Source organism: Trachypithecus francoisi, unplaced genomic scaffold (assembly GCF_009764315.1).
Source record: "Trachypithecus francoisi isolate TF-2019V2 unplaced genomic scaffold, Tfra_2.0 Lachesis_group15, whole genome shotgun sequence".
Taxonomy (NCBI): domain Eukaryota; kingdom Metazoa; phylum Chordata; class Mammalia; order Primates; family Cercopithecidae; genus Trachypithecus; species Trachypithecus francoisi.
This window is the reverse complement of record NW_022681460.1, coordinates 84,588,564-84,614,939: the sequence shown is the minus strand read 5'-3', so window position 1 is coordinate 84,614,939 and position 26,376 is coordinate 84,588,564. Positions and strand designations below refer to the sequence as shown.

At 39.1% G+C, this 26,376-nt stretch overlaps 1 protein-coding gene across 1 annotated transcript in view; it reads right to left on the bottom strand.

Moving 5' to 3' along the window:
• Window positions 1–26,099, bottom strand: part of MOXD1 (monooxygenase DBH like 1) — a 107,277-nt gene extending 81,178 nt beyond the window's left edge. The window contains exons 1-2 of the mRNA XM_033235438.1: window positions 25,726–26,099; window positions 241–387 (exon numbers count right to left, since the gene is read on the bottom strand). Coding sequence (XP_033091329.1) covers window positions 241–387; window positions 25,726–25,989 — 411 coding nt within the window. The 5' untranslated portion in view covers window positions 25,990–26,099. The remainder of the gene's footprint in view (window positions 1–240; window positions 388–25,725) is intronic.
• Between the last annotated feature and the right edge of the window lie 277 nt (window positions 26,100–26,376).

Here is a 26,376-nt window from a genome sequence, read left to right as displayed (position 1 = left end):
CTGGCTGGGCGAGGTGGGGGGCGCCTGTAGTCCCAGCTACTCGGGAGGCTGAGGCAGGAGAATGGCGTGAACCCGGGAGGCGGAGCTTGCAGTGAGCTGAGATCCGGCCACTGCACTCCAGCCCCGGCGACAGAGTGAGACTCCGTCTCAAAAAAAAAAAAAGACTATATGACTTAAAGTGCTTCACAAGTGTAAATATACAATTTTTTTAATGCATGCATTCACTCATAGATGCCTTACCGTTATACTCTTGTCGTTTATGTCACATGTATGCAGCTCTCTGGTAAATTCAATTATTGTGTGTGTGCTATTTTCCATGGCATATTCTAGATGGTAATCTTGTTGAGTATCTTTTTTCAACTCTCTATTTGCATTTGTAAAATAATCCTATGGAAAATATGGAAAAGAAAAATCAGGATACCTAAATACAGAGAGAAAAGAATTTATAGGACCTTTAAAAACAAAGTCTTGTTATCTGGAGTTATTTTATAAATCCCGGGAATTTCCAAGGGGCTGGAGTACTCCAACTGGGGAATCAGGTCCCTGGGAAACTAGTCCATCTTTGAACTTCTGACCTTTCAGGAAAACATAGTGTAGATTGATAATATCATAGAGCATCAAGAGATGGAAGGAATGAATGTTTGATACCATCGTGTGCCTTTCCTTCCTTGTAAAAATTAAAACAGGGACTATAGCACTATGAAATGTCTTACCGCAAAGTTAGCATGTATACAAAAAAAGTTTAATAGCTAGTTAGCAGCAAAGCCAGAATCAGCCCTAAGGTCATCACTCGTTTCATTACAACTCCTGGTGGAGCCTCACTTCACCATTCACAAGAGCAAAGAGATGTGGGCAAGTGCGGATAATAGGTTGTTCCAATATGACTGTTAATGGCATATTCTTATTAAAATAAAATGCAATGGGAAATATGCAAAGAAACAAAACTAGTTGAATTACACGATATCGAAAAACTAGGGAAGCTTTGTTTTGGGGGAGTAGCCATAATTTGGGTACTAAACTTCTTCAACGGTGTACCTATCACTTCTTTTTGAGACGGAGTCTGGCTCTGTCACCCAGGCTGGAGTGCAGTGGCGCGACCTCTGCTCACTACAGCCTCCACCTCCCGGGTTCACGTCATTCTCCCAAGTAGCTGGGGCCACAGGCGCCTGCCACCACGCCCAGCCAATTTTTAAATATTTTTAATAGAGACAGGGTTTCACCGTGTTAGCCAGGATGGTCTCAATCTCCTGACCTCGTGATCCGCCCATCTCGGCCTCCCAAAGTGCTGGGATTACAGGTGTGAGCCACTGCGCCCGGTCAGTGTACCCATCACTTCTGGGAGGCAGACCAGTGCAGTGGAGAGAACATGGGATTTGGAAGAAAATGACTAGGATGTGACTCCCAGCTGTACTCTTAAACAGCCTTGAAGAATTGTTGAAGCAAAACTCTGAAAGCTTTAGTTTTAACATTACTAAAATGGGGATAATATATACCTATTTTATAGATTTTGAAAAATAAACAAATGAGATAGCATGGGCAGGGGCATAACTGCCTACATGGTTAGTGCCCATTCGATACATATTTTCTCTTTTGCACCATAGTTTGGTTTTATCCCCAAAATATCTTCTTATGCCTTTTACTATTCGCCTACTCTGTTGAGTCATCAAAATCACAGTATTAATTTTTGTCACTTATAAAAGACACAAAATTTGCCTTAATGACAGCCTTTCTGGTTTTTCAGTACCTAATGATATTTTATTTTTGAGAAGTTGTACAGTTGATTTAGAGTATACATGCTGAAACATAATTATAATTACTTTTACTAACAGTAAAATTGTATTTGAAGAATTGATTGCTGTTTGACTGAGAAAATGCAATATACAAGACAAAACCTCACATTGTCTATAAAAGTCATACTCAAATAGATGGCATTTGGCATTTTTATTCCTAGCACCTTTGTACGGTAATTATCAAGTGTGCATGTATTTCCCATCCAGGGTACCACATCTAGATTTTCTTTAGTATGTTAAAACCCCAAATTATTGGCAATGCAGAGTCTAACTCACCTTTCTTCACAATGTTAACAATAACTACAGCTTCTTATATGCACCAGGCCCTGTTTACACCTATTACATATATTAACTAAACTAATCTTCAAATCAAATCTATTAGATAAAACTATTTTTCCATTTTACAGATGAAGACATCAAAGAACAAAGAGGCTAAGTGACTTGCTCAGGATTTACAGCTAGTAAACGGAAAGGCAGGATTCAAACCCTGGCACTCTGGCCCCAGAGTCTGGATCCTTTTTCACTCTTCTACAGTGTAGTGGCCACTGCTGGCATAGGATGGGTACATTTATTTTTGTTTATTTTTTCTGTCTCCAGAAATAATTAGCTATGTCAGTTTTTCACATAAAATGTTACTTTTCTTCTGCCAAAGTTGAGGTTTGTCAAAATTCTTATTTTGAGAACTGGGTTGCAATTGTGAAAGCAATTTAAATGAAATACTCCTGTGAGTCTGTGATTTTCCCATTTTTCATCACATAGATTTTCAATAGGTAAATGAAATAACAATGTCTGTATACAACGAGAAATTTCGATTAGTTAACTATGCCTTTTCACTGAACTCATACTTCATTACATGATCCAAGCAATCAGTTTTTGCAATACAATACAAACTGTAATCAGTTCAAAGAGTAGAATAATTATCCGACTCTTGCAAATATGTTTCCAAAACCATTATTTCCACAAAATATCCAGTTGGTTTGCCAATTTTCCACTCATTCTATTTCCACTCAACAATAGCAACTCCTTCCAGCTATTCCACCTTTTTCTGGCTTTTCAGATAACTCAGTTATTAGAAAATGAGAGAAACTTCGCTCAATTTACGTTGATGACCCCTTGCGCCATCTGCCCTGTGTAATCAAGTGAGTGCTTAATATTTAGAAAAGACAGCTGTCAATTATTTCAAAGTTCTGAACTCCTGGAAAAATGCAGTTGTCTAAAAGAAGCTCATATCTTCAACCTTCCTGAAGGAAAATATGGTTGGATCTTATTTTATATAAAATTTAAATATGAACTAACCTAACCACCATGGTAATTCCACTATAATTTTTTTCACAGGTTGGACGCAGTGGCTCATGCCTGTAATCCCAGCAATTTGGGAGGCCAACGGGGTTGGATCACCTAAGGTTAGGAGTTTGAGACCAGGTTGGCCAACATGGTGAAACCCCGTCTCTGCTAAAAATACAAAAACTAGCTGGACGTGGTGGCAGGCGCCTGTAATCTCAACTACACAGGAGACTGAGCTGAGGCAGGAGAATTGCTTGAACGTGGGAGGCAGAGGTTGCAGTGAGCCGAGTCTGTGTCATTGCACTCCAGCCTGGGTGACAAGAGCAAAGCTCCATCTCAAAAAAAAAAAAAAAAAAAATCACATTTTCCAACTTTGAGGTCCTATTTTGGAGGCAGATCTTCAGATTTGATTACTATACACCTTAGTTATCCAAATAATATTATTTAACATGTTTACTTCAGCTGGGCCCTTCTAATGGCTGGCAATCCATGTTAATCTCTTGCTATTTTCTGAAGACACCTCCCAAAACAAATATTCTAAACCTTCTCTATGCAAGATTCTGACATTTCCCCACCCTCAGCTTGTGATTACACATCTCAGTTTATTGAGAGAATTTCAGTTATGAGATATCAGAGCTCCCATTTTCATTCTTTTTATCCTAAAATATCTACTTCATGGAATAAAAATAACAATAATGATTTTAAAAGAAAGCAGGAAAAAAGAAAAAAAAATAAAGAGAAGATGGAATAAATAGAAAATAGATGTCAATGAAATGGAGAAACATCACAATAGATTCTACAGGCACTAAAAGGTTAATAATATTATGCTTATCTTGAAGCCAAATAATTGGATACTTTAGATGAGAAACAAAGTCCTTACAAGACAAAAACCAGCCAAGGTCATTCAGAATAACAGAGGTACTCTGAATAGCCCCATAGTCTACTCATGGGTAAAGACCTTCCTAAGAAAATTCTAGGCCAAGATGCTTTCACTTGGAATTTTACCAAATATTTAAGGAAGAGGTAATACCAACTGTCCACAAACTCTTTTAGAAAATGAAAGAGGACTGAACATTTCCTAACTTTTTTTTTTTTTGAGACAGAGTTTCACTCTTGTTGACCAGTCTGGAGTGCTGGAGTGCAACGGCATGATCTCAGCTTGGCACGATCTCAGTTTACCGCAACCTCCACCTGCCGGGTTCCTAATTCTTTTTTTTATACCAGCATTACTTTGTCACCAAAATTAAAGATACTGCCAAAAAAAATTACACACCATTATTACTCATGGACCTAGATGCGTATTTCCTTAAAAATAGAAATAAAAATATTTCTTAGCAAATAGAAGCCAGCAACATAAAAAAAGAATAATACAGCATGATTGTGCAGAATTGTCTTAACATTAGAAAATCAATCAATACGACTTAGCACATCAAAAGTCTAAAAAAGAAAAACCATATGATGAACCCAATAAATGCAGGAAAAAACCAGTTGATAACATTCATTCACTGCAGAATATCTCAGTAAACTAGCAATAGAAGGGCACTTCTTCAGTCCTTTAAAGGGCACCTATAAAAAACCCACAGCTAACATACTTGATGATAAAAGACTGAATTCTTCCCCCTAAGTTTAGGAACAAGTCTGGGAAACAAAGCAAGGCACATTTTCCACATGGAAAGCCCTACAGGTGGTTGTCCAACTTGAACAGTTTATTTCTGTTATTCCCTGGCTCTATTTTCACCTCCCATCCCCTAACTAAGGACTTCAAAGTTCTGTCCTTAAAATTATATTTCTGTCTTCATATTTCACCATTTGGGAATCTCATCTGCTCCAACAGTTACAAATCATTACCTTTATTCAGTATCACATATTCAAAAGTCTTTTTCACTTGGAAGTCTTATTGTCATTTCAAATGCAATAGATCCAAAATTGTATTCATATTTTACTTGTGTTCCTGAATTTCTTTAATTATACTGCCATTCTCCTAGCTATCTAAATTCAAAACTGTAGTCTTTTTTTTTTTTCTTTTTTGAGACAGGGTCTCACTCTGTCATCCAGGCTGGAGTACAGTGGTGGAAACACAGCTCACTGCAGCCTCATCCTCCTAGGTTCAATTTTATTTCTTGTAGAGACGAGTTTTCACCATGTTGCCCAGGCTGATCTCAAACTCTTGAGCTCAAGTGATCTGCCTGCCTCAGCCTCCCAAAATTCTGGGATCACAGGTGTAAGCCACCATGCCTGACCTGTAGTTTTCCATAACTTCTTTCCTGTGACTCACATCTCCACACGTAGTCCCTGCTTCTATCAAGTCTTCCTTTGAAAATGAACCTACCTTTTATTTCTATTTCATTTTGACTTCTCCTATCTCCCACAGTCTACATTTACATACTCTGTCATAGTCTTCCTTGAAAAATCACTCTCAGCATGTCACTGCATTTTATTCAACTGTATATAGTACAAAGTCTATAATTTAGAGTCCAGGTTTCCTCACCTTGAGCCTAACCTGGCTTTCCAGGTTATCTATTATCAGTCTCACCACAGGACCTGCACTAATTGCTCCCTTCAATTACTCTGCCTTTTCCCAGCTCTTCGCTTTTATTCACATTCTTCTTCCCTATCCCCCCCACTCTCTTCATTCAACTAAGATATACTCTTCACTAACTCCACCTACTGAATCTCTTTTTTTCTGCTAAGGCTCATGCTTCTATTTCCCCTATGAAGTTTTCCTTGATCATTCCAACCAGAAGTGATCATTCCCTCTCTGAATCCCTATTCCTCTATTTACATTCCCATGTAGCATGCAATCTATTCTAAGCATTGCCTTATCTTCTCAACCATGTGATAATTGCCTAGAATTAAAAAGTTAATCTGAGTATTTCAGTTATAAATGTGTGCCTTTAGAATACTTATTTACACTGACAATGGAACAAAAAAAAGGGGGGAAGAAAATTATTTTCCTATTTGCTCTTAATTATATTTACACATGGTTAAGACCGGATATGGAATGTGTTTAACCAGATGCTAGAATGAGTTTGGGTCTGCATGATCTGCCATACAGACACATCTGGCACTGAAATCTGGGAATGTTATTGTGACCTTTTAGCCGCTACATGCACATGAATCTTAGGAGGCTGACACTAGTATTCAGAAAAAAGAGTTTATACATGCAATAGCTATTTTAAATCCTTTTACACAAGGAGATAATCCCCTACCTATTTTAAGTAAATAAGAAAAAAGAATAGATCTAAGAGGGAGAAGTCATGTTTCAGAAGGAATTCTGATGTTAATTTACATCCTCAGTACCCAACACAGTGACTGGCATGTTGAAGATGCTCAAGAAATACATGCACATACTTTGAAAAGGAGCATCCTGCTTTTCTTTCTGTTAAATCTAAATAAGGAGATAATTTTGAAAGTAAAAGATAAAACACAAGAACCTATCATCTGATATTCACGGCTTTGTGGTAAGAAATAGTTTAACTTAATGGGACCAAAGTATTCCCCAGTAGTACCTTATTTCTTCTGTCCATATTAAGAAAATACATGGACTGTAATCAAACACAGCCTTAATGCTGTCAATATTATACAAAAGAAGTGGCATATTGGCCAAACTTAAAAGCACAATTAAATGAAGTAAAAGAAAAGAAAAGGCAAAACAACAACAACAACAACAACAACAACAACAAAAAACTGGAATCCTAAACTTCATAGCATTCAACTATTCTTGCCTGGAGGATGAAAAGCAGAAAAGAAAAGAGGGAAATAGAAGGAGAAAAAGAAAGCAAGCCACTGGAAGAACAGTCAGCAATAAAACCATCAGTCTTTAAGCAAATTTAGATTGGTTAAAGCTGAAAACAAGTGTTAAATGAATTTAAGTTTCCTGACAGTCTGACAAAAGGATAAATGTTATTCAAGTGGATAATCAATGGATATGTTATTGTGTTACTATCATCCTGTAGGAGAAATACTAGAGAATGAAACAGACACAGTAAAACATTGACCAATTAAGAGTTCGAATACGGGTAAAGTCACTTAAAAGTTGATATTCACAAAACCATACTGCATAGTACTTAGGAGATGCTTAAGAAAACTTCCTAGATCATTTTCACTACATCTGATTTCACCTTTAGAATTAGAACCAAATGACATTCTCACCCACTCCTCATTTTATTTAGTGAATAGAATCAAATGCAGCCCTATTATGCACTCATGGTAAAGGCCATTCCTCAGCTATCTTCCTACGGTGCTTTATAGTCCAGGATTTTAGAAATAAAAATAGAAATGTTGATCACTGTGCACTCTTATTATCGTGGCCTGATATCACAGTCATTATAAAAATGTAATTGTATAATATATGTATTTAACATGTCATATATATGTATCATAAATATACAATATTGACAAAAGTCACTCCAATTAAGAATCATTAAAATTAGGCTTTATGTAGATAAGAAGGATGGAGAGGATTCAGAGAATCATGATTCTGTATAAATTTTGTAAGAATTTAAGAAAAAAACATGTAGATTTTTAAAAATGTAAATATAAAAGCTGATACACACAAGTCATTCTCACATTTATACAGTATTAATTATCTGCAAAGTGAAATATACTTGAGGTAATGTTATTCTACACAAATGGCTTTATGTGGCTCTCAATCATTTTCTAATCAAATACTTTGATTTAGATCAGCTTCAATATGAATCATCACTGAGGTATGATTTTTGTTTTTGCGGATTATTATATTGATTATGTATTTAGCTTGTTTATACATTTTTAGATAAAAAATTACTTGTTACACCTGAAAATATGAGTTAATAATTCAATTCCAATAATAAAGCTAATTTTCAGTTGTACCATAGACTATTACTCCTGAAACATGTTGTCACAAGATATTTTTTCTTTTGAACACTTTGTGCTTTGCAAACCGTATGAAATATATACTTGAGGTTTTGAAATGCTGTGTAACAACAGTAACATAAATTGCCATCAGAAGCTGGTGGTAAGTTGACATCTGTTATTTAGCATGATAGCATGAGTACTTGCTCTCACTTCCAAACTGAGATAACATATACCAAAAAACCTTGCTATGACCTCTTGTTTAAAAGCATAATGACACAGATGTTAAATTGATTCTCACTCATTGTCAGTCTATTTTTCTCTCAAATAAAATCTGTGACTGGTGCAGTGTTACACAGGAGGAAGTAAAAACTCTTACGGGTGTAATGAAAGATATGAATAGACCTTGGTTGAGCTTGGAAAACTGAATATAAGCACAGCTGCAGGGAGATTCTTGAGAAAAATGTTACCATCTATCATCATTTTCTTCAACAGGTGCTTGTAGTTTTTCTTTTCCTAAATCTCAAAAGCCTCACTACTTCAAACATTTGTTTATAATATTAATTTCTATGATAAGTATTATGGTGGCTTAATAATATTGATAGTATAATAATAAATATTTTGTATTAAAGGGAATCTTTGATCCTAAAATATCATCGAGCTGTATAAACAAATTATATAAACACAATCTTCAGAGTTCAATATAAGCTGATCTTAATAAGTTATTTCTTCACTAATCTTAGAAATTTAAGTGGAATGTCAAAATAGAAGGTGCTTACCTTTTAGAAACCACTTCAGATAAAGCTGAAACTGTCTGTGTCTAATAAGGGATCTGTTAAATACCTACCAAAATGCCAAAATATGAACCCTGTAGCTAGTGTTCCAATGAGAAAGACGCCCACCTGAGCAACTTGTTTGCTCTTTAAGTTGTTGTTCACCTAACAACAAACATCCTGAATTTTCTCCCATGCCAACTGTCTCATTTCAGTTGTCACGGAGGATAATGTAATACTTTGCTGTAATTATGGAATCATCAAAGATACAGAATAAAATCAAAATTTTGACTCTTCATTTGGAATAATATATTTCAGTGGAAAAAACAATTTCAAACTACACTATCCGAATAAGATGCTATTTTGTCTTCATCCTATCCCATCACCTTAATTTTTAAAACATTTGGATGACAGCCGGGCATAGTGGCTCACACCTGTAATCCCAGCACTTTGGGAGGCCAAGGCAGGCGGATCACCTGAGGTCAGGAGTTTGAGGCCAGCCTGGCCAACAGAGTGAAACCCCGTCTCTACTAAAAATACAAAAATTAGCTGGTCATGGTGGTGTGTGCCTATAATCCCAGCTCCTCGGTGGGGTGAGGCAGGAGAATCACTTGAACCCAGGAGGTGGAGGTTGCAGTAAGCTGAGATCGTGCCACTGCAGTCCAACCTAGGCGACAGAGCGAGATTCTGTTTCAAAAAAAAAAAAAAAAAGAATTAACCGGTTATGTCTATTTTTTGCAAGAAATAAACTTTGAAGTTAAAACTAGTTTTTTCCTTTATCCTTCCCTCCCTTTCTTCCTCTTCCTTCCTTTCTTCCTTCTTTCCTTGCTTCCTTCCTTCCTTCTTCCTTCCTTCCTCCCTCCCTCCCTTCCTTTCTTCTGTCCTTTCTTCCTTCAACCCTCCCTCCCTCCCTTTCATTCTTCCTTTCTTCCTCCTTCTCCCCTCTCCTTTCTTTCCCCAGCATATACTTTATTGAGTGACTATTCTTCAGACCTTGTGTAGGCTTGAGGATACACTACTATACAGGACAGTAGACAACGGAACTTATAGTTTAGTTGTGGGTGGGGGGTTGGGCAGACAATTTCTGAAGAAATTTAAATAATAAAATATCCAACAACGTTTAGATAAATACTTACAGAAAAATAAAACAGAGATAACAGGCGGATCAGAAGGCTATTTCAGGGTGAGTGATCAGAAAAGTCACCACTGAGGCGATGATACTTAGGCTGAGACCACAATTAGGAACAGTCCATGCAATGTATAGAGAAAGTAGTTTCCAGGAAGAGAGAGTAGCTATTGAAAAGGGCCTGGACAAGAGGTTGGGTTATCCAGTGTGATGAAGCAAATAAAAGCTAGTGGGACTGAATTACAGTGCCCAAAGAGGTCCCTGAGGTTAGCAGAGATCAGCTGAGGACCCAGACATTGTGATAACTTACATGCCATGGTAGGGAACTAAAACCAGCAAGTGGCATAATGTATATCTATATCTGTAGCTCTATATTTCTGTGGCTTCCATGTGAAGAATGAGGAGAAGAAGGAATAGGTGGAAGACACTTAGGAGCCTGGCAGTGGTCCTGCAGGTTCAAGCTTGAGTGATAGTATCACTGGAGAGAGGTAGGCAGGTGTTAGATTTAGTTTCGAGGAAGAGTCAATAGAACTTGAAGATGGGTTTTATATATTGGATGAAGGAAGGAGCAGAAAGAAGGATGGCTCCTAATTTTTGACTGGAGCTAACGCTAACAAGAAGTGCCGTTTGTGAGATGGGGAAGCCTGGGAAGGAAACAGGTTGGAGTTAAGTCAGGTCAAGTTTCAGATGCCTACCTAGAGGGAAGGCCAGGAGGCAGAGAACATGTAGACTGTTCTTAGGTCAAAGTAATGCACCACTGGGGAGGGGCTCAGGACCTCGGAAACTTCACATTCAGCTTTGCTTTTGAAGCCCTCCACCTTCTTTTGAGTATATACCAGTCAGAAAACATTCTTTTCCCTCTTTTAATTATTTTTTCAGATTTCAAAACTTATATATAACAACTATAGAGAACTCAAAATATACTGAAATTATTATTATTATTATTATTATTTGAGACACAGTTTCACTCTATCGCCCAGGCTGAAGTTCAGTGACAGGATCATGGCTCCCTGCAATCTCCGCCTCCTGGGTTCAAGCGATTCTCGTACCTCAGCCTCCCAAGTAACTGGGATTACCGGTGCCCATCACCATGCCTGGCTAATTTTTGTATTATTAGTAGAGGCAGCGTTTCACCATGTTGGCCAGGCTGGTCTCAAACTCTCGAACTCCTGACCCCAAGTGATCTGCCTTCCTTGGCCTCCCAAAGTGCTGGGATTACAGGCATGAGACAGTGCGCCCAACAATATACTGAAATTAAAAACAGGAAAAGAGATGAAATACTCTCATAACCTTTGTAATGATTCAATGTATGTCTATCCAGAGACCAGGCGAACTTCTTGAGGCAGGTGAAAAAACAATATAGACAGTTTTATAGTTGTTAATGGCTTCCCCTCCATTCATTTCTTGAATAACCTGAAAGCGTAAAGGCAAAGTAATTTTAGCATCACACATAAGTTGGAAGATAGGCTGAAGGAAACCTAATTCCAGCTCCCACCAAAGGAGAATTTGTCTCAAAAATGTTTCAAGAAATCATCACATAGTATTTAATACTTCCAGTGACAACGCTCATGATCTCACAATCTTACAAGGCAACCCACTCAATTTTAATATCTCTGGTTGTCAGAAATGTATTCCCTATAGTAAGCTAAATTCTTCTACTCTTTAATTATATTTATTGGGTCTTCTTTCTTCTAGGGCCTAATAAGTAGGAACTAATCCACCTTTCCTAAGCAAGACTGTCCACTACTACTCCAAAGACAATGACCATGTCTTTCTCATTGTTCTTTCTCCAGGCAAAATATTGCCAGCTGTTTTTCATTCCTCAGGTACTCAGATTTCCCAAGGTTTCAACCATCCTTGTAATTCTTTGATATGCTCCAGTTTATCCACATGTCCATTAAAAGCTGTTTCCAGAAGGAGTCCTCTGGTGTGGTCAGCCTAAGATAGGGTGCTATGTCAATATTACCTCCCTTGATATGAACAGTAGAATTTTAGGCTAATGTTGCATTTATCAGTTTGGCAGCCACATTGTATTGAGCTAATACAATATGAGCTAATACTTAGAGCTTTTTCATATGAATTCCAGTTAAGTACAATTTTATACTGTGTACATGCATGGATCATTTTTTAACAGAGTTGTTTAACTTACGTGTATTCCCAATGAATTTTTAACTTTTAGTTTCCTTTTATTATTTTAGAATATCACTATCTTTTAAGTTCTCATTATGTAATCTAATGTAGCCAGTCTATTAATAATTAATAATGAGTTTGGGGCGGGGCACAGTAGCTTACGCCTGTAATTCCACCACTTGGAGAGGCCGAGGTAGGTGGATCACTTGAGGTAAGAAGTTTGAGACCAGCCTGGCCAACATGGTGAAACTCCATCTCTACTAAAAATATAAAAATTAGCCAGGTTTGGTGGTGCACGCCTGTAATCCTAGCTACTCTGGAGGCTGAAGCAGGAGAATCATTTTAACCTGGGAATTGGAGGTTGCAGTGAGCCGAGATCGTGCCACTGCACTTCAGCCTGGCAAAAAAGTGAAACTCCATCTTAAAAAAAAAAAAAAAAAGAGTTTGGGGTATGGGTTTAAAATATTAATGATTACAACTAACTCAACTTTATTAGTGCATCCTTTATAAGGACATAGTGAGAAACCCTGCAAAATACCTTACTGTCACTCAGACGCACCTATATTTAATACCCTAATCTACAGGTCCAGCAAATCAAATGCAAAATAAAATGTAGTCTTGTATAATCTGTGTGTACTGAAACCATGCCGTTCTCTGGTCATTAATGATTACAAGGTGTTCACAAACCAATTGCTTCAAGTTTCACTTCGAAGTTTTTTCAAAAATTACTATAATCTCTCCTACCTATACATTCAGTGCAGACCTTTTCCCTAAGTTCAAAAGCTGGAATATTTGTCTTCATCTGGTCTTTCTGACCATCCTCTCATTACGCTAAGCAATTGATTCATTATAATATCTTGTATTTATTAAATACTTTCAGTGTGTCACACACTCTACTAAGAGTTTTACATGCCTATTTCATTTAATCCTCATGAAAGCCCATGCATTAAATATGATCTCCCTTCTTCACAGAAAGGAACTGTCACTTAGGTTAAGGAGTTTGCCAAGGGCCATACAATGAATAAGTAGCAAGCAGTGCAGGGATTCACACCCAGTCTAGAAGATTTCCTGCTCTTCACTTCTCAGCAGATATTTCTTGAATACCTGCCAACCACATGGAATTATTCCTGGTACCTCTAGAAGATTTGGCAGCATTGACACAGTCATCAACTTGCAAATGTTCCTTCCATACTCTAATAAGATACTAATTATCCACCACTGCTGTTACTCTTCCTCCTCCTCCCTCTGCAACTATAGCTTGAGAGCATTTCACTGCTTATTAGTGAATTGGAGAATGAAAAGGAAAGGGAAGGGGTATCTATTTACATAACTAGAAAGACACTGGAGAATTTTTCAGAATAAAAAGGCGGTCCATTTTGTTACTGTTAATTCTAATAAAAGATTTTGGAGAAGAATACTTCTCTTGGCTTTAATACAAGCCTAGAATTACCTAGGACTTTCATTTACTAATGAAATGAAATAACATTGCTTTGACACCCTGTGACCACACACAACTGTTAAATTTTAAACTCTGTGTGTGCAGTTATTAGTGTTGCTTAGAAATAGAGCAGCTGGTACCGGTTGACAAAAGGTGTGTAGGAATGGGAGAGGGTTATGAGGATGAAAGAAAGCCTCCTAGTTCAGAAAATTTTGAAACACACCTCTACCCTCAGTTCAACAATTGTTGTCTCAGTCCATAAATTATTATTGTTATTATTTGGGGGACAGAGTCTTGCTCTGTTGCCCAGGCTGGAGTGCAGTGGTGCAATCACAGCTCACTACAGCCTCAAACTCCTGGCTTCAAGGGATCCTCCTGCCTCAACCTCCCGAGTAGCTGGGATTGTAAGTGTGAGTCACTGTGCCCAGCCTTCACTATATAAATTAGTGAAAATACTTACCCATTAAGCTTATCCTAGAAGAGTTTCCATGTCAGGAAAACCCAGCTTATTTTCCTATCTTAAAAAATAATCTTAAATGTGCAAGCACATGCTAGCCCTTGCTTAAAACATCAGATGGTCACTCTGAATGGCTGTGTATGGGAATCTTGCTTTGTATCCCCACGTCCTATGCCTGGAATTTTCCATGCTTCTGCAGGTTGAGTTGCCTGATTCCCACCAAAGAACCTAACCACATAAGGTCAGTAGTTACTGTACTTGCCCCACGCTGGAATCAAAGGAGAAACTTGAAAAATATATTAATGCCTGTGTCCACCTCCCAAGGATTGTGCTTTGACTGGTGGGGGACAGGGTTGCCTGGGCACTGGAATTATTAAAACATCTCCAAGTGATTCTAATGTGCAGATGAGCTTGAAATTTTGACATAGGAATAAAAAGTATCTTTCCCAGTTCTCATTTCTCTATTAACTCTGAGTGCTCATGACTGGACTGCAGTCTGCCATAGCATGAACTCATCTTGGCCCTATCCAAAAGGATCTGGGTCTCCCAAGTACCAGGAGGCCTAGTGTCTACCTGGTTACATCTATCATGAGTTTCCTTTTATAAGTGAGATTTCAATGTGTAAACTTCATAGGGAAAAAAAGGCAGAAATTTAGTTTTTCCTAAGAAATTCGAGATTTCAAAGTTTTAGTTTAAAAATTGCATGAAAGATGGAAATCTTCCCCAGATATACATTTTTTGTTGATCTATCTTCTCAAAGGCCTTTAGCTCTCTAATATTATTGAAGATGAGAAAGAATACAGAACATAAGAAAAATACATCCACGCCTAGTACTAAGAAAGAAACTTCTATAAAATCACCAAGTCTCTAGATCAAAGCTTGAAAGACTCTAGTTGAGCTTACTAAACATCTGTGTAACAATCCTACAGAAATAGAAAAGAGAGCTCATGCAGTTCAGACACATTTGAAAAAACATTAATTATATTTTTCTCAGGTAGGTAGCTTCCTGTATTCAAGGTCTACTGAGGTCTTTGATGCCCATGCCAGATAATCTTCTTCATAGTACATAATGCTTTGAATTGTACACACTATGGTTAACGTTGAAAGACAATCTTCAAAACTTGGGACACTTGTTTTCTTTCATGTTTTGAGTATCAGCACCCTAATCTCAAATAGCTACACAGACACACTGCTTATCACGTCACTCCATTTTAATTATCTGCACAGCACTTAGCACTTTCTGATGTTTCTCTTGCTTATTTATTTGTTTACTGCTGCCACCCCCCCACCACAATACGGGCTCCTTGATACCAATGGTTTTATCTCATTCAATATCATGTCCCCAGCATCTAGAAGTGTTCAATAAATATTCAGTAAATATTCAGTAAATGAACATTCCAACATTCTGAGTATCTTCCTGAAACAGTCATATGATAGCCACAGACGATTTCCATGCTGTGTGATGTGGAGCCCCAGGTTTATACACCTACGAAATGAGAGTAATAGGATATTGACCTCACAGGACTATCATGAGAATTGCATGAGGACACACTGTAAGGACTTATCACAAGGTATGGCATATGATGAATGAAATCATAAACATCACATTATGGAAATGTGTAAGTGTGCCATTTATAGTGGAATAAAAGCATTAAGAGAAATGCCATGATTTCATTTTATGAATTTGTTTAAAATGTATCTGATTATACATGTTCTTTCACTATTTAGGAGGAAAATTAACATATGTTTTTATGTAAGTTACAGTTTGCTTTCAGGAGAAGACCACCAAATTGGGCCTCAGAGGAATAAATCCAGGCTGCTGATCTGTATGGCCCTAGTAAGCCATTTAACAGTTACCTAAGGTTTGGTTTTCTCACCTGAAACATTGAGGGGAGAGGCAAGGAACAGTAGGAGATTTGAGGGCAATCGACCAAAGTATGAGCTCTTAAGAGGCAGCAAGTAAATACAAAAAACATCAATATTTAGCTCATAAAAGCAGGAATGGTGTCAAGATTTTCTCACAACGTTTGGCTAAATTAGATGAATAAGACAGACCTTCATAATAAATTCAATGTGATCCATACATTACTCATATGATATTCAGATATATAATCCCTAGCTTACAGTTAATAAAAATTATCCATTTGAAATTATTTTTGCAGACATTTTTGTGTGTATGCTATATGGTGTCCTTATGAACAGCTTTTTTCCCTACTGAAATTTAACAAGTTAAAAAGAAATAGATTTAGAAGAAGCTTCCTGGAGAAATGTTTTTCCTGTTTAAAAGTTATTTACCAGTTGTTTTTTTAAGTTACAATGAAAAGCATTGTGAGTCATCCATATGCAGTTGTTTTTATTATATATGGATCAAATACTTCCAGAAACATGACAATGTGTAATAAATTCATCCCTTTCACCAGTAACTTTATTTTAACAGGGCTCTATTACAAATGAAAAATCAATAAACTACCATTCAGTTTCTTTGAAGTAGACTCTTGCCTCTCCTTCCAACACTCCAGAAATATGCCATCGGTTGCCTAAAGCCTTGAACTTTGTTTGTCAATTCAGGTGCATTGTTTCCTTGGTGGTTAGGTCTGCCTGTTTCCTCGGGCTAATTATGAAATCATCTGCTCTGCCAGTGAGAAGCATACAGCTGAAGAGCATCATCCTGTGTTCCAGCATTACTCTGGAGCATGTGTCCTTATTACTAATGCACAAAGCATGACGCTTGGAGAGGTCCCTTCGTTGTCTGGAAATCGGGGGGCATAATCCGAAGACTTATAAATATCTCTTAACAAAGCACCAGCTGAGCTGCGTCAGGGTTGCACACTCTCTTCATCTGTCCCTTACAGCCTTTCAATTTGCTTTCCAAACATTTCTTTGTTGCCGTTGGCTGGGGTGTGCTTAAAAGAAGCACATCATTAACCACAAAGAATGCTGGCTGTTTTCTGTGATTTCAAATCAGTTCCAAGCACTTCCTCAGCAAGTGGCCCAGCAGCAATTACCCTGCTGCTGAAGATACTTCGCATCACAGAAGGCCTCAGTTTTTGAGACAAGCAAGCAAGGTTGTAAGAAATGGTAACATATGTTTCAGCCTCCATTCACCGGCAATTTATACCCCCATAAGAAGGGTGAATCAATTTTTGTGCAAATTCAACAGGCATATTCAACAACGTAGCTCTCTTCTCTAATTCACACAAACTCAGCATTCATCAGCTGCATTACTTGCCTCAAATGGGCACTCACAGTTGCTAAATGATTCGGGTGGGGGTAGAGTTGCTCTGTGTCAAAAAGGGGCAAACAACAAGGAAAGGACATGAATCCTTCAGGGCAATGAGAGTTGAGCTGATTCACTAAGACAAAATAGTGAGGTTCTGAAAAGCCAGTGCAAAAGGAGATGGCTTCCCACCTCACCCCGGCACTTCTGTGAAAGACGGTATAGAAACTGACCTTGGCAGCATTCAAGGGAAACGTTTCCACAAGCAAGAGCTGCTCCAGAACAACTTATCCAATAGATTATGCTGAGATAGGCTTCACTTTACAACCACATTTCTCTCTTTCTTTCCCATTTTGATCATATCTGTTAATATCCTCTTTGCAGAAATATCTCCAGAAGGAGTCAGAAAGATTAAAATGGGCAGTGCAAATTTCCATATGCCAGGTCCCTGGATATAGTTTTAAAGGGCCTGTGGCCTTAAGTAAAATCTGATTTCTTAACTCCACAAGTCTGCAGGTAAATGTCACACTGCCCTCTGGAGGTAGTCTCATTGGATCTAACCCTGAATTAGTGATTGCCAACTACTGAAAAATATATGGTTGCTGAATTTCGAAAGTCTTCTTCTAGGGTGGAGAAGGTATGGAATAGTAGGACAGTTGAAAAATTATCAACTGCTTCCAACTCCTTGTGAGTGGAGTGTGTGTGTGTGTGTGTGTGTGTGTCAGAGAGAGAAGGGAGTGGGAAAGGAAAGGAGAATAAGTAAAGACTGCTCCCAATTTCAGTAGCGCCAAGATAGAATGGATGCCTGTAGACAGGTACTAAAAAGTGGTAGTAGGGAAGCTTCAAGATGGCTGACTAAATGCATCCGGTACTCACCTTTTCCAGGGAGATGAGCTAAAATAGCAATTAGATAATCACATTTTGAATAGATCATCTGAGACAGAATACTGGAATTCAACAGAGAAGTGATGGGAAGCACTGAAAGCAAGGAAGAAGAAGGAAGCAAGGAAGCCAGCTTGGCTGGGATCAGCTGGGAGCCTGGAGAGGCTCCTTAATGTGAGGAAAGGGTAAGTGAGAGACACCAAGTGGTCCACATTCCTGCCACAGAATTCTACAATGCTAGCCATAGGAGAGCCCCTGGACTCTCATGGGCCCTACGACTCACAGAGAACTGCCTGAAGATCACACGACGGCATTGCTCTAGAGAGGGAGCTCATGCTGAGTCCTACAAACCCCCAAGTCCTAAGCAGCAGCAGCACAGTGCCATTATGAAAGCCCTGCCCCAGACACAATGTGTCCTGCCTGGGGGCCCAAGAGACCCTGCACCTCCATATCCCTGGAGCCCAACTGACACTCATCACTCACAGACACCACTGTTGGGCTGAGGCAGGAACCACTGGAAGTGACCTTGCCACCCCAACAAAAAGGTAGCTGTACATTTTCATGTGCCATCTGCAGGACTGAGGACCAGCTCACCCAGTTCATCATGGACATCACCAAACCAGCACTGATGACGTGGGTTCCAGAAAGTTGTCCCACCACAGCTACTGCCATTGCCACAGCATACCTGCTACCCAGGAGCATGATAACCTGCCCACTCTCCTGACCCACCCTGATATTCCCAACACCTAGAGAGGCTAATGCTCAACCCACTGCTGCCACCACTGAGGCCCAAAGACTGGCCCACCTAATGTCCTAGTTCCCAGCAAAACTTCACCACAACCTCCACTAATAATCACACCCTAAACCACTGAGGAAATCACAGACACCACTGACACTGTTTACAGCTGGAAAAATTACACAGAGACTATACAACCACCCACACCTAGAGTCAAGGCCAAAGTGCCCTACCCAGCCAACACCATAGATAAATCTTCAAAAAATGTCATCCCCTATGAAAGCAAATTCAAAAAATTGAAGCGACCGTTATATCAGATGCACAAATGATAAATGTAAGGACACAAGAAACATGAAAAAATAAGGAAATATGATATCTCCAAAGGCACACTATAATTATCCAGCAACAGATTCTCATCAAAAAGAAATTTAAGAAATACTCCCCAAAAAAGAATTCAAAATATTGATTTTAAAGAAGCTCAGTGAGACACAATAGAATACTGAAAAATAATGCAAAGAAACCAGAAAACCAATTCAGTAAATAAATGAGAAATTTACCAAAGAGGTAGATGCCATAAAAAAAGAACCAACAAATTCTACAATGGAAGAATTCATTGAATTAAATACAAAACACATTCTAAAGCTTCAACAATAGATTAGATGAAGCAAAAGAAAGAATCTCAGAACTTGAAGACAGGTATTTTGAAATAACTCAGACAAAAATAAATAAAAAGGATAAAAAAAGAAGGAGCAAAGCCTGTATGACATCATAAAGTGACCAAGTATTTGAATTTAGGATCCGAGAAGGTGAAGAGAAAATGAAGGAGTTAGAAAACCTATTTAACAAAACAATAGATAAAAACTTTCCAAGTCTTGCAAAAAACTTTAGACATCCAGAAACAAGAGGCTCAAAGGTCTCCAAATAGATACAATTCAAAAAGTTCTTCTTCTCAGCACATTATAGTCAAAATATCAGAAGTCAAAAACACAGAGAAAACTCAAAAAAGCAAGGGAAAAGCATCAAGTCACTTATAAAGCTATCCCTATCAGACTAGACTAATAGCAGAAATCTTATAGACTAGGAAAGAAAGGGCTGATATATTCAAGATGTTGAAAAGAAAAAAAAAAACTGCCAACCAAGTATACCATACCCAGAAAAGTTATTCTTCATACAATGCAAGAGAAATGAAGTCTTTCCCAGACAAGCTAAAGCTGAGGGAGTTTATCACCACTAGACCAGATCTACAAGAAATGCCAAGGGAGTCCTACACCCAAAAGTGAAAGAACAATATCTAATATCATTAAAACACATGAAATATAAAAACTACTAGAGCAAACATACAAAGAAGGAAAAGACTAGAATGTTACCATTACAGAAAAATCACAAAACCACAATAACGAAAAATAAGAGAGTAAGAAAGGAACAGAAGATACACAAAACAACTAGAAATCAATTAATAAAATACGAGGAATAAGCTCTCACATATCAATAATAATCCGGAATGTGAACAAATTAAAACTTTCACTTAAAAATACAGACTGGCTGAATGGATTAAAAAACATGACCTGACTATACACTGCTTTCCATACTCATCTCACCTGTAAAGCTACACACTAACTGAAATTAAAGGATGGAAAAAAGAACTTCCATGTAAACAAAAATCAAAAGTGAGCAAGAGTGGCTATGCTCATATCAGGTAAAACATACTTTAAGTAAAAAACACTAAAAAGTGACAAAGAAAGTCATCATGTAATGATAAAGGGATCAACTCAGCAAGAGCTGCATGCATATTTAGAAATACAACAATTCTAAATATATATGCACTCAACACCAAAACATCCAGATCTATAAAGCAATTATTATTAGATCTAAAGGAAGTGATAGACTCCAATGCAGTAATAGTTAGGAACTTTAACAGCCCACTCTCAGCATTAGACAGGTCATCTAAACAGAAAATTAACAAAGAAACATTGGATTTACATTGCACATTAGACTAAATGGACCTAACAGACATTTACAGAACATTTCATCCAACAGCTACAGAATATACATTCCTCTCATCAGCATATGCAACATTCCTTAGGACAGCCCATATGTTAGGACACAAAACAAGTCTCAATAAATTTTAAAAAATCAAAATCATATCAAGTATCTTCTCAGACTACAATGAAATAAAACTGGAAACCAATAACAAGAGGAACTTTGGAAACTGTGCAAATACATGAAAATTAAACAACATACTACTGAATGACCATTGGGTCAAGAAAGAAATTAAAGAGGAAATCAAAAAAAATTCTTAAAACAAATAAAATGGAAACATAACATATCAAAACCTATAGGGTGCAGTAAAAGCAGTGCTAAGAGGAAAGTTTATAGTAACAAACACTCACATCAACAAGTAGAAAGATTTCAAATAAACAATCTAATAATTCACCTGAAAAAACTAGAAGAACAAGAAAAATCACACCCAAAATTAGTAGGAGAAAATAAATAATAAAGATCAGAGCAAAACTAAACAAAACAGAGACAAAAACATACAAAGGATCAACAAGTTTGTTAAAAGATTAACCAACTTGATAACTTGCTAGAATAACCAAGAAAAAAAGAAAGAATACCCAAATAAAATCAAAAATGAAAAAATAGACAAGTATAACTGATACCAAAGAAATGCAACAGATTATCAGGGACTATTATGAACAACTATACACTCACAAACTAGAAAACCTAGAGGAAACAGATAAATTCCTTGACTCATACAACCTACCAAGACTGAATTAAGAAGAACTAAAAAACCTGAATAGACCAATGATGAGTAATAGATTGAATCAGTAATAAAAAGTCTCTCCCAACATCGAAAGTCCAAGACTTGGGGCTTCACTGCTGATTTCCCATGTGACTGTCTTCCAACGTGATGTTCAGGTAGAGTCTACATCCCCTCTTGAATCTAGTGGGCTTGTGACCACAGTGAAAGACTAAGTCATAGAAGGCTATACAATTTCCACCTGGCCTCTTGGTTCCCACTTGGGACCTGCCACTATGCTGTGACGAAGTCAAGCAGCCACACAGAGAGGCTATGATCCTACCACAGCACCAGGCAAGGTCCCTGCCCAGAGCCAACATCAACTGCCAGCCATAACTTCAAGGAAACAAGGCTTCATATTCTTCCAACTACCCACCTTGGAGTTGTCCCCACCAAATTTCGGACTTGTGAGCAAAAGAAATTTGTCATTGTGTTAAGCTACTCTGTATGGAGATGGTTTGTTACACAAGAACAGACAGCCAAAACAATGGGCAAGGCCCCCAATACTGTACCCATTTCCTGGCACAGAATAGAACTGGCCTAAAAAGAAATGGGATTCGCCTCTCTGCCTTTCATGAATTTTCATTACTTGGGTTGATTCTTTATTAATATTAGACTTTCTCTCGGAGTCCCAGTTTAGGCTGTCTATGAGATATATCCCAGCTGAAATTGTGTGTGTGTGTGTGTGTGTGCACGTACACTATATGACAGTTGAATTGCTGCCAGTATTTAGTAATTAGAAGATTTTTATATAAACACACAGAGAGAGAGAGAGAGAGAAAGAAAGAGTAGAGAGAATCTAAATTTTTGTCTTCTCTCAAAAAAAAGAACAAACAGAAGATCTGGCAATACTGGATTTACATTCCCTTTTAACAGTAACAAAACCCCCGGTTCCCTCGGTGCCATCTCCTCTCTGTTGCATTACATCCTGCCTGTTCCATTCAAGCTCTCATCACTCTTTTCTTTTTCTCATTTTTTAATTTGTATCAATGTATGGCTTACAAGTACAGAGTCTTTACACACGGAGATTGCATAGTGGTGAAGTCAGGGCTTTTAGTGTATCCATAACCCAAATAACATACATTGTACCAAATAGTAATTTCTATTCCTCCACATCTTCCCACTCCTTCACGCTTTTGAGTCTCTATCGTCTATCATTCCACACTCCACATCCTTGTGTACACATTATTTATCTCCCACTTTTAAGCAAGAACATGCATCTAGCTTGTTTCACTTAAGATAATGGCCCCCAGTCACTCTTAGATTTATTTCCCGACATCTATAGACAATTGGGCCTGTGACCTCTATTAAGACAATGATTCTCTACCTGATTGATAAAAATTTACACTTACATAGTTCTCAAGGAGTTAACACCCTTTTGAAAAGAAGAGTTTAATAAAATTAGAAAATAAAAGTCAGAATAATTTTTAAAAACTAAAGTTTTAGTTTAAAATTAAATTTAAAAGGATAAAATAAAATATATGCAAAAAAGTCACATGATGAGGTGACTAGGATAGCAACTTACGTTGTTATCATACACCCTGATGTAAATGTCCAACTCTTAGTGGCTGCTGTGCATATACTGATGCCCCAGAAGCCAGTGTTTTTTGTGTCATTTTTCTATATAAACGTTGTTCTCACTGGGAGCAAAATTGCATAAAACATAAAGTCTACAGTAGAATCAAATATGCTACATTTAAGAATCCTATTTATGGCCAGGCACGGTGGCTCACACCTGTAATCCCAGCACTTTGCAAGGCCGAGGCGGGTGGATCTCCTGAGGTCAAGAGTTTGAGACCAGCCTGGCCAACATGGTGAAACCCCGTCTCTACTAAAATACAAAAATTAGCCTGGCGTGGTGGCGGGCGCCTGTAATCCCAGCTACTTGGGTGGCTGAGGCACCAGAATTGCTTGAACCTGGGAGGTGGAGGCTGCAGTGAGCCGAGATCACACCACTGCACTCCAGACCGGGTGTGCGACAGAGCGAGACTCCGTCTCAAAAAAAAAAAAAAAAAAGAGAGAGAGAATCCTATTCACTTTTTGGTGTAGTTGCTGAAAATACCCTTCTCACACTAGTGTATGAAGAATCTTAAATAGTTTCTAGAGAGGAGATTGAATTTCGAGCATTGGAGAATGGAATCATTCTGCCTGAATAATAAAACTGAAATTGATACATTTATTTCATTTATAGTATTTGGTGTATTTCATCTTATTAAACAGATTTTAAGTAAACTGCCTTTCCATTCAATCGAATAGCATAATTTTAATGCATTTTATATGTCCTAAAATGAGTAGAATGTTTAGGGAAATGGAATGGTAAAATATGTCAGTCAAATAAGAAAATGATCATCCTTTACATGTAAAAACAATGTTATTTCCTTAGTAATAAAAATGGAGGTGAAATCCTATTTATTGCTCATTAAATGTATTGAGAATGCAGCCAGTCATAATTTATCTCATAGTGATGTGTATTCACTAATTACTTTAAGAAAATGTCTATGTTTGAAAATCAATCTAAAGAGTACTTAACTAAGTCCTATGCAATCTTTATGAAGAACCACCAACAGGGTGAAAACACTGAGTTTAACCAAGTTCATCTTTGTAGTGGGCCTATTATGGCACGTTGAATCAGAATTCTACCCGCGACCTTTCATTTGACATACAATTGGGTGGGCTTTCTAGAAATGCTACTCTTTGGGGGAAAATAATACGGAGTTAATATTCAAAGTGTGTCCCATTTTATAATATTAGTATAATAAGAGTTATGCTCCCTTTTGTAGAATATGCAAGGAGAGTCAAGGGGCATACTATACTCCTTGCCCTAAACAAACAGTCAAAATTTCTTTTTTAAGAAAATGTTAAATAGGTATTTATATAAGGTATTGTCTACTTTATATCACAGGAGAGTAAGTCATTCCCCTGGTGAGGCCTGCGTTTGTGGTCAAATACTTGGTTCATAAAGTTAATGACTGAGATGCTGCAGGAGGAGAATATTTATACATCAATGACTTCAGCAGAATGCAATCCTCATAAAACTTTATTTTATTGGAGTTGTAAAGTTACTTATTTGGGGGAAGAAACGATTAATTTATGAAAAAATAGACAATAGAGTGGTTTTGAACTTTTTATTTTTGTCACTTTATTTCCTGCCAGAGTTAACAGCTCAGTGCCAGAATCAGAGTTCAAATTTGATGGTATATCTCAGTCGAAAAGGTGTGGAAATCTAACTGAGAACTTGGGGATAAAATTACTAAGAAGTGCATTCTAAATCCACCGAGAACACTGATTTAAATACTATTATAAAGCCTTAATGCAATGCCAGAACAATTCGGAGTTTTCATCTGGATCAAGAGACTTTTAGCAAAGCGCAATATGTTCGGATGAATTTTTATGAGTAACAAAGCGTGTACATTCACCGTCGTCCAAACACTGGTCACGATCAAACAAGGATGTCCAGGAAACCTAACCACCTAATCATTCTGGTCATCTCACAATCTTCTTCTTCCTTTTTTTTTTTTTTTCTATTTAGTAAGGCACCCATGAACAGGCAAGGTGGTTACTTAGGCTCCTTCAAAGCAATCAGCAGCGGTCAAATTGACTTTGTTGGTTATTAAAGTAAGCCAAAGTTTTGCCACTTCGTAGGATGTTTTGCCTGGGGACCTTCGATTTTGGTCTCTAAATGTGGCTTCCTGAACAGCTCTCGGAATAGTAAAGTCCCTAAGCGATTCTTAGGGACCCTTCATTCTTCTGGAGAATGGTGTAGCTGACATCAGCCCCGCGCCTGGGGGCTCCAAAATAGCCACAATTTGGAAAGTTCTGAGATTTCTACTCCTAGACAGCAAGTCCGCGAGTGCTAAAGCGCTCTGTCCCCTCCCTCCTCTGAGAGCTGTCCCGGTAGGTCCCCAAAGCCAAAGCCTAGGTCACTCTCCCTTTCCATCAGGGATGAAGGGGGGTGTGTTGCAGGTGTGTAGACTGGGGGCGGGGGGCCTCTATTAAGTGGGGTGCTAGGGACAGGAAAGTGTTCGAAGAAGGAAACCTGCCTGGGGTCACCCGGGCTCGGTTTCCCTACCGCGCGCCTTTTTAGGGTCCGGGAGCGCAGGCGCTGCCCGCGGAGGTGAGAGTGAGCGTGTCTGGGGGCGCCGGGCTGCGCCGGGTGAGAGGGAGCTGCGGGTCCCGGGGACGCTCCGCACCTGCGCCCTCGCTGGGGTCCGGACGGGACCGGGCTCGGCCGGGGGAGCTCCGGGAGGAGACGCGCTTACCTGGAGGTAGGGCCGCCCGTGGGCCACGCCGCCCACGACGATGTCGGCGGACGCCATGGCCCCGGTGGGCGAGAAGCCGAAGCCCACGTAGCCTGCAGTGCGCACCTGGAGGCGGAAGGCGATCTGGCTGCCCCTCTGGCTCCAGTCCAGCCAATACTTGCCCTCCGAGTCCAGGAGGGTCCGGTGCGGGTAGGTCCGGCCCGAGACCCCCGCCGCCACCCGGGGGAGCAACCCCCACAGCAGGAGCAGCGGCCAGCAACACATCCTCGGGCGCCTCCTGCCCGCCGGTACCGGTCTCCAGCCGCTGGGGAGTGAGGAGCAGAACGAGGAGCGGCGGCGGCGAGCGGGAGCCCAGGGACCGCCCCTCGGGCCGGCCGCGCGCCCGCCCGGGAGGGGCAGGACCCGCTCTCCCCGCCCCAGGCGGCCTGCAGGGCGCGCCCCGTCCAGTCGCGTTCCGTCCCGTCGGGTCCGCGCCCTGCCAACTCTCACCCTGCCCGGCCCTTCCAGCGGATCCACCTGCCGCCCCCGACCCCTGACTTGGTCCCCGAAGTCGGGGTTCGGTGGGAAGGAAAGCGAGGGGCTTACCGGAAAGAAAGGGAGGAGGAGGCAGACGCCGAGAGAGGAGAAAAGGGGGCCAGAGCCAGAAGGAAA